General features: G+C 39.4%; 1 protein-coding gene across 1 annotated transcript in view; it reads left to right on the top strand.

Annotated features, from left to right (window-relative positions):
* Positions 1 to 6,727, top strand: part of LOC121367850 (15-hydroxyprostaglandin dehydrogenase [NAD(+)]-like) — a 23,160-nt gene extending 16,433 nt beyond the window's left edge. Inside the window, exon 7 of the mRNA XM_041492270.1 lies at positions 5,477 to 6,727. Coding sequence (XP_041348204.1) covers positions 5,477 to 5,642 — 166 coding nt within the window. The 3' untranslated portion in view covers positions 5,643 to 6,727. The remainder of the gene's footprint in view (positions 1 to 5,476) is intronic.
* The last annotated feature ends 3,273 nt before the right edge of the window (positions 6,728 to 10,000 follow it).

The raw sequence follows: 10,000 nt of genomic DNA, 5'->3' as shown, positions 1-10,000 counted from the left end.
ACCAACCTTCAATAGCTTTGTTGGACCTCATTTTTCACAAAATTATTTTTTTCACACGTGCGAAGAATCCGGCCGCATTTTTCACAGAATTGTAATGCGGTTCGTGAAATATGCGTTCACTATCTTTGCACCATGTACCATGAAAACGCATTTTTTACTTACCATAAAATACCCTAAAAAGAGTGGAGTTTGTTTTATTTAACGACACCACTAGAGCACATTGATTTTTTTATCTTATCATCGGCTATTGGACGTCAAATATATGGTCATTCTGACACTGTTTTATTTTTTTAGAGGAAACCCGCTGTCGCCACATAGGCTACTCTTTTACGACAGGCAGCAAGGGATCTTTTATTTGCGCTTCCCACAGGCAGGATAGCACAAACGATGGCCTTTGTTGAACCAGTTATGCAGCACTGGTCGGTGCAAGTGGTTTACACCTACCCATTGAGCCTTGCGGAGCACTCACTCAGGGTTTGGAGTAGGTATCTGGATAAAAAATCCCATGCCTCGACTGGGATCCGAACCCAGTACATACCAGCCTGTAGACCGATGGTATAACCACGAAGATTACAAAATGTAGAGAAAACGCATTTTTCACATTAATCTCAATTAAAGGTATATTATCACACCCTCACCTCGGCAATATTCGTGCTTATATCCAATTAAGCTGCCTAGACTAATGTAGTCCATGAGCCAGAGGCACCAGCCAGAGGAACAAAGGCTCATACGTTTTTTTTATCAGTCTATGCATGTAGATAATAAAATGAGGTGATAGTATTCCGTATCGAGTAGCTTTCTGTCATTTTCACCCTGAAAATTGAATAGTGTGTGGAAAACATTCTGAAGCAAATTTTAGGGGAAGGGGAAACTTAATTTGGAATAACTTTCCTTAGAATCACCCTATCATAACAATTCACCACTCAAAATGTGTGTTTTGAACCCCACTAATGATCACACATCACAATATGAAAATAAACCGCAAAAGTAGGTCACCAGAGGTCATAAGGTCATCGATTTTGGGTCGAGCTCAAAATTTGTGGATTTCAGCTTTGTCTCGTCATTTTTTGGGACATTTGTCAAAATCAGGCCTAGAAATGATTGGAAACTGTCTCAGAATGAATTTCCATCAATTTAAAGGCACCCATGTTCAGCAATCAAAAAAAATATTGAAACGGAAACAAAGACAACCTCTGATTTAGCCTAAGTGTTCAGCTCAAGCCAAATAAACCCGTGTATTTGATCAGGAGTGTGCGGTATTTAGCGCAATCGATTGAGTGCTCGCCCGAGGTGCTTGCATCGCAGGATCGAACAACCTCGGTGGATCCATTCAACTCATTGGTTTTTCTAGTTCCAACCAGTGCACCACAACTGGTCAAAGGCCATAGTATGTGCTTTCCTGTCCGAGATGTGAGATAAATGGCAAAGTGCTCGTTTGATGCGCAGTCGGTTGGGATCGATCCCTGTCGGTGGGCCCATTGGGCTATTTCTCGTTAAAGCCAGTGCACCACGACCGGTATATCAAAGGCTGTGATATGTGCTATCCTGTCTGTGCGAAAGTGCATATAAAACTCCCTTGCTGCTAGTGGGAAAATGTAGCAGGTTTCCTCTGTTGACTATGTGTCAGAATTAACAAAAGTTTGACATCCAATAGCCGATGATTAATTAAGCAATGTGCTCTAGTGGTGTTATTAAACAAAATAAACAAACTAACTGAGCAGGAGTACCTACTCAAGAGTGGTAGGAGTACCTACTCATGAGGAGTAGGAATACCTACTCGTGGGACCTAACACAAACGTGTGTTGGTCGTAGGGGTACGTACTTGTATGTTGCAGTAGTACCTACTCAGAATTTCATGTTACCAATGTGTGTTTTAATTGCAGATATAACTATTAGATTTGGTTGGTATTGATTCCTGATTGCATTCCTATGCTACATAGATGTATACTGGACACTAAAAAAAACGCGAATATAGTTTGCATTTCGAAAATGGTTTTTATTTTTGTTGTTTTGTTACAGCGAAAATTGTTTCTCTGCTTCTAAACGGTCCATACACATACATTTTTTAAAAAGTTTAGTGGGATGCATATACGTACATATGCATACAATACGGAGCAAACAATTCCCTGGAGGTATTCTATATAAAACGGCGGCTCGTGTTCCAATAGGCACCCAGCTAAGGCCTTTGGTACAGTTCTGTCTGGTGTATCGGCGGACCTAAGCATCCAAAGACCATTTTCAAAGTGAATACTGTGAAATACTTAATAAAATGTGTCTCTCACCAATGAAGGAGTGCATAATCTGAAATACACTACAAATTGTTGTATGTATGTAGTAAATAAACATTTTAAAATTGTGCATAAATATAGGCACCCCCTTGTATCCAAAACGATTTGCATGTCCGATAATTCGGCGCAGTAGATGTGGATCGTTGACCAGGCTATTCATAGACCGCCCCATGACCTCACTTTGTAACCCATAAAGGCTACACTATTGTCCCAGGATTATTTTAGTACTTTTGTTTTGTTTTGTTTTGTTAAAAATATTACTATGAAAATGAACGATCACACATGACCTATCTGGTGATCAGTTTCGGAATCGTTTTCTTGAGTGGCACGGTACAGCAGATGCACACATGTTCATTGTCATGCATAGCTAAGATGCCTACATGGATTTTTTTTCTCGGGTAGATTGTGCACACACGTGGGTCTTATTTCGCTTTTATTTTTTGTAACAATGTGACAATTATGAACTGGATGACTGTCAATTAAGATGTAAAACTTTCCTTTTGTTTGCATTTATCTGTTTTCCTTTTCAGTTTAAATAAAAATAACCGAAAAAAAATGTACCGTTTACTATAATTTAAAAAATGCGGTAAATGTATTTTTAGACTAGTTTTAACATTCTTAATATCAATAAGGCTGACCTACTTTCGCGTTTATATACACGAAAGCAGGTGAATGATTTATTTTGAAATTATATAATTATTGATCATTCTAATATAGTTTTTTTTGTTTTTTTAATTGCCCCCTTAACAATAAGTATGTTGATACTTGATTAACCATTGAAAAAGGAATTGAACTTTAATTCGTTAATAACAGCGACAACATGACAACTTCCTAAGGGTATCTAAGCAAAATACCAAGTGCGCCGAATCATCGGACGCGCCGATACACCGGACACGGTTGTATACCAGTTGTGAGGCACTGGATGGAATGGAAAAACCCAATGGACTCACAGAGGAGCTCTCAATCATTTGACGTAAAGCCCCTCCCACCTCCCGCAAAGAAGAAGTCTAAGACATGTTTCATTTGATTATGCACACGGTTCATTTATTGACGGTTTTATTGGCGTCACACATGTGGTTAAAAACCACAAAGCTCATGAGAGATGAAACGCGCTACCGGCACTCCATGGGCCACACCTACCGATAAAGCAACATGGGATCTTTTATATACACTTTCCTACAGACAGTACATACCACGGTCATTGTTATACTGGTTGTGGGGAACTGGTGGGGACTCACGCACCCCAGACGATCACTCAACGGACTGAGCTACATCCCGCCCACTCCCACAACAAGAAGTGTTTTGTTTAATGACGAACTCAACATATTAATTTGATTGATTGAAACATATGTTATTGCTTTTAAAGAACAAATGGATTAGGTACAAGTTACACAACTTACTAGACCTTCTCCATAATACATACATTTTACGACAGTATTTTTGCAATTTAAATATGAACAGAAATAAATATTATTGAAAAAGAGAAAGATGAAAGAAGAAAGGAAACGCAATAAAGTTTTCTATGTGTTCTATAATTAGACAGCAGCTTTGCTAAAGGAAAACACAAATAAGGCATCGCAATGATTACGTAATGGCTACAAAAATAATAATAGCAATAAAATAAATGAATAGTAATAATTTTAAAGATCCATACTTCATTTACTAATTAAGGGAAACGTATTAATTATTGCTATATTGGCGTCTTACTAGCCCGAATACTCTGCCGTTCGGACATTTGGATATAGTTAACTGTATAGCGAAAGCACAAAATTGCTGCCTACCACTGGGTAGGCAAAGATTCCCGCTCTAATACAACAACAACGTTATGTTTGACGCTAAATGCCATTATATTGATCATTTTCGAGTTCGCCGATAACAAATATTTCACATATTAACTACTAATACACACATAACAGGAACAATCCCAATAACACCCCGTTTCAATAATGTTCCGGTTAAATACGTAGAGCAGTCATAACCGTCCAAATGTCCGTCTAGCGTCATACATGTCATTAGGGATCACAAAGATCATGAAAAAGAAACCTACCGATAAAACAGCAAGGGATAATTAATTGCAAACTATTTAAAACTTGTTTTTATGTTCTAATAATATATATTTTTTGTTATTAAAACCCCCCCAAAACAACAACAAAAATGTCTTGTGAAAAATACGCTTCTGTTAACAGATCCCCCTCCCCCCACAAAACAAAAACACACAAAAAAAAACCCCCACAAAACAACTCATTTGTCAAAATGCGAAGAATGCGACACGTGTGAAGAATGCGTTTTGTGAAAAATGTGGTCCAACGTCCAACAGAGATTTGAAAGCATTATACTGCCGAGGCAGATTTACGTTTAGGTTACGGTTACCTCAAAAACCCATGGTTAGTCTAGGCTTAGACGTGTTTTACGTTAAAACCCCATGGTTAGTCTAGGCTTAGACGTGTTTTACGTTAAAAACCCATGGTTAGTCTAGGCTTAGACGTGTTTTACGTTAAAAACCCATTATAACCACAGGTCGACTCCAAAATCTACGGTTAATCTTGATTTAGGTAATACGTTGAACATGTCTTTAGCCCAAGATTACCTCCCAAACCCAATGTTAGCCCGAGTTTAAACAAGTCGATGAAAACCTTATATAAACCCGGGCCAACTCTAAAATCCATGGTTAGTCTAGGTTTAGACAATATATTGGAAACATTTTCAGTCCTACGTTATTTCCAAAATCCAGATTAACCTAGATTTGAGCTGCATGTTAAAACTGTATATTACCAAGTGTTATATCCAAAATATTATATATCCTAGGTTGTTTCCAAAGTCTAAGGTTAATCTAGGTTTAGGCAACAAACTTTACAGTGGTGTAGGAAGGTGCCAAAATTGGGGGGGGGGGGGGGGGGGGGGGGGGGGGCACACTATATTTACACGCTTTTACATTATTATAAAGCAAAACTAAAGCAAAATATCTGAAAAGTGGGGGCACTACGCCAGTGTTTTATATGGTCGTCTGCACCAACAAGAGTTAACCCAGGTTTAGGCAACACGTTGAAAACTTTATATAGTTTTCTCCACAATCCTGAGTTAACTTAGGTGTAGGCAACACGTTGAAACCCTTGGCCCTGTCCCACAGATGTACAGATCTAAATTGTCTCTGATGTCAAACTGAATGTTTAGTACATGTTTTATTCCAGAGTGTCTGCTGTGGGTGATGCCTTCATCAAACTAGTTCAGGACGAGGACAGCAATGGGAAGCTGATGGTCATTACACCAGGGTCAGATTCGTTTTACACGGAACAGTTGCTTGATCCGCCGCTTGTGATGCCCAAGCTTGATACTAGTCAAGATGCAAAAACATAGATCAAAGTGGCCTGGGTTGTGTGATCGGCCTAAAGCTGATAGACACTAGGTTCATATCCCAATGTCGGCTGTCAGTTAGAGTGATTTTTACCGACCCAATGACCACTGCACAGACTTCTCTCTCACTACAGCGATCTTGAACCTTAATTCGATTTAAGTACGCTTTACAGTCTTAACAGGATTTATTATGGTTAAAATGGTTGAGGTGTTTGTGGGTGCCGCCGCCCCGCCCCCCCCCCCCCCCCCCGCCGTTCCCCATATAAAATACTCACTATGTCAGGATGATATCTCCTTCCTAATTCGTCTTTAGGTTACACTGTACCAAAGCAAAAAGCTCTATCTCAAAGTTCAAATATTTACAGAGTAAAATTAGCTGCTGCTCTGGTTGGTAGTAATATGTATCATTGATCATTTATGCAAATACTATTATCCAATAAATAAATACACTTTTATTTAGTACCGGTATACAATTGTTACACCAGTGCATATTACCCCCAAAAAGGAAAATGCGATTTTCAGCAAAAATTAGGGTTGCTAATGAAAATATTAATAACATCTCTTAAATGGTATACACATGAGCCCCATTTTATTACAGGTAGATTTAATTTGAGGTGCAACACTTTTTATTTATGTACAGTACTGCTTGGATGAGTAGGCGTGCTGCTCATAGCAGTTTTATTGCTAAACGTTAACATTGTTGGCTTTAGGAAGATATTTGGCACAATGGTACCTTTGTAACTAGCTAGCGCTACATCCAAGACAGGCTAGGTTTTATTAATTTAAACTACAAAGCCGATTTTTTTTACAGAACAGAGTTCAGTGGATATTTTGAAAGATGTGAGAGCATACACTGACTGTCAAAACAGTAATTAATGATACCATGCAAGAATAAATTCAACAAACAAATTATCAATTTAATATTTCAATACTAACATGAAGGAAAGGAAGTTAAATATATTATTTAATCATTGTAGGAGTTACCAATGATACTTTTTGTTATGTTTAGTAAAATTATATTGGCAAATTTGTAACAATTTCGAAAATGTAAACATTATAAGTTCAGTTAATAAACATATTCAAATCTTCGATTTCTGTTTTTTTCTTCTTCTCGTTTACGTGCTTTTATTTTCAGCTAGTTTGCAAATGATTATATCAGATTTAGTTTTTTGTTTTGTGTTCTCTGACACTTGTCTTTTTGTAAAATTACATTTCTATTGGCTCGTCAGACAACATCGTGAAGGTTCAAGTTATGCTTGTCCAATATGAATTTGAACTATCCGTGACATGAAGAGAAGGTCTGAGACCACACTTGATTAAAAGTTATGTTTATCCACATTGTATCGGTTTTATTAATCGCGGTAGCCAGTGGTATTTTTACAAGAAACTTAACCTACCTGGAATCGGTCAACCCTCGCAATGATGATACCTCTTGTTGTCCGGCTCTTTTTGCTATATCAATGTAAAGAAACAGACACCCATAGCAATGCATTTCACACAAATATTGCATGACGTCCATGTGCCGTGTATGCAGTATCCAATATTAACAAAGTGCACATATCCATAAATAGGGGCTGGACGTAGCCCAGTGGAACAGTGCTCGCTTAATGCGCGGTCGGTTTGGGATCGATACCCGTCGGTGAGACCGTTGGGCTATTTCTCGTTCCAGCCAGTGCACTACCACTGGTATATCAAAGGCCGTGGTATGTGCTGTCCTGTCTGTGGGATGGTGCATATAAAATATCCCTTGCTACTAGTGGAACAATGTAGCGGGTTTCCTCTCTAAGACTATATGTCAAAAGTATGCTCTGGAGTTTGGATTTCAGTGTTACAATGGCATTGAGGTGTTGTTACCACTTTGCGTTTATAGAGATGTGCACCGAGTCTACAGTGCCCTGTCCTCAGTCTGAGTATCATTGTTCTCGTCGGACCGGCCTCGGTGGCGTCGTGGTAGGCCATCGGTCTACAGGCTCGTAGGTACTGGGTTCGGATCCCAGTCGAGGCATGGGATTTTTAATCCAGATACCGACTCCAAACCCTGAGTGAGTGCTCCGCAAGGCTCAATGGGTAGGTGTAAACCACTTGCACTGACCAGTGATTCATAACTGGTTCAACAAAGGCCATGGTTTGTGCTATCCTGTCTGTGGGAAGCGCAAATAAAAGATCCCTTGCTGCTAATCGGAAGAGTAGCCCATATAGTGGCGACAGCGGGTTTCCTCTCAAAATCTGTGTGGTCCTTAACCATATGTCTGACGCCATATATCCGTAAATAAAATGTGTTGAGTGCGTCGTTAAATAAAACATTTCTTTCTGTTCTCGTCGGTTTAGGTGTATGATGGGGTCACTTGGATAAGTACTTCCTGTCCTTGTTTTCCAGGCAGTATTGAACTTCCCTTTTATGAGCGTCTCCATCTGAGGAAGTGAAACTCTGTGACGGTGTTGGCATTCAGATGCTTGGGTCTCACTACACAGATGTCATCTGCCATTGAAACCCATGTTAAACTGCCCAACTTCAAGCGAAGATTGCCCATAGAACGGGTTCTCGTTGGCACTAACAACATACACCATTGCGAACATACATTATATAAGCATTTATATTCACTCCAAAATTGTGAACATTTCCGTCTCAGTTTTTTGCTATATGACCGCATCTGGCTGTAGTACCGGTCCGAACAGGTGGTTCATTAACCGATTCACTCCGGCTGTCACTTGCGCTATATACCCATGTCCCAAAAGGTCGATGCACAATATTACAAAATAACATGGGCAAAATACAGCCAGAAGGCTTACCGTTAAACATACATATTGTTTTAATTCTTCACCATTTCCTAGACGTGAATATGTGAACCATAACATGTGCCACAATTAGGAACTATAGTGGACCGTGATGAATGAACTCTCACCCGGAAGTGATCTGTGTAGTGAGACCTTGTTTGGCTAGTTTGTCTGCAGTCTCGTTTCCTGTGATTCCACAGTGTGCTGGAATCCATTGAAGTGCAGCATTGTTGGTTCTGGATATGATGTTGAACTGTTGTTTGAAATTTCTGGTGGCATTATCTTGGCACTCATTTTGGACTGATTGAAGTACTGATTTGCAGTCGATGAAGAAGACGATGTTAGTGTTTGATATGGCTTGTTTCATGAGAAGAGACGTTGCTGATAGAATGGCTGCTTGTTGCTCAGACCTGTAGTTTGTTGACAGCTGGCCTGTTGGGGCTGATAGTGACTTAGTTGTTCCATTTCGGACTGCACCCTGTGATGATCCGTCTGAGTAGACATGAATCCAGTGCTCTGTTGGATAGTGAGTACTTATGTGTTCAAGTGTCAGTGCTTTCTGTGTCACAACTGATTGGTGCGCTTTTTTGTTTCAATGCCAGGGATGTTCAGGCAGACAGTGATGGTTTGGCATCCAATAGCCGATGATTAATAAATCAATGTGTTCTAGTGGTGTCGTTAAACAAAACAAACTTCATATCCATAAACTGCATCCCCTTCCTTGTGAAAGCCTCTTGTTTAGAAATGCTACGGAATATTTCTTATTGGCACCACACTTTACTTAAATTGTATTATTTAGGTTATCCATTTTCATACATCTGAAATGTTTCTGGTCATCAGGGCCGGATTTAGACCTTGGGGGTCCCTGGGCACTTCAGGTTTGAGGGCCCCTCAACATGGAGTAGGGGACACCCGGGGCACCCTGTCTTTCTATTTTCTGACCCCCCCCCCCCCCCCCCACACACACACTTTAATTCTTTTCAATAATAAAACTAATTTTATAATTATTACACTTTTTATAAAGTAAGTCCTTAGTCTGAGGAGCCCTCTGGCAGGGGGGCCCGGGGCAATTGCCCCCTTTGCCCCTTTATAAATCCGGCCCTGCTGGTCAACCTGGTGTTTCTAATACCACAAAGTACATTTTTCATAGTTTTAAAAACGCAGGTATCTCTGAGAAGTAATGGTTATGGAGACAAACTTTAGTCTACTCGTTGAGGGTATTTCCCCATTTCAGTGTTACGGATTCTTGATTGTGTAAAACGAGTAATGATTCATTTGCAACCCGTATTAATACATGTAGCTGTTTGGACGTAAACTGCCAGAGTAAATAAAGAAACCTGGATGCTACATACCTTAATTTCCCCTGATACAAATGGGAACACATGTATACTCTAAATGTATTTCATCATGTCTAGCAGCTCTATACTTTGTATGTGTTTTAGCATAATATACAGATTTTTTTGTTCTTTGTTTTATTCAAATGCAACCCCGCTAGCACTAATAAAAACAAAATAGCACATTATGTAAACTAGTCTTCAGTGCATAAACATATCGACAAAAAATATAGATCATGAAAAAATCCATAT

Source organism: Gigantopelta aegis, chromosome 3, assembly GCF_016097555.1.
Source record: "Gigantopelta aegis isolate Gae_Host chromosome 3, Gae_host_genome, whole genome shotgun sequence".
NCBI classification, from domain to species: domain Eukaryota; kingdom Metazoa; phylum Mollusca; class Gastropoda; order Neomphalida; family Peltospiridae; genus Gigantopelta; species Gigantopelta aegis.
Note: the sequence above shows the minus strand (reverse complement) of the source record. Positions and strands in the feature narration are given on the sequence as shown.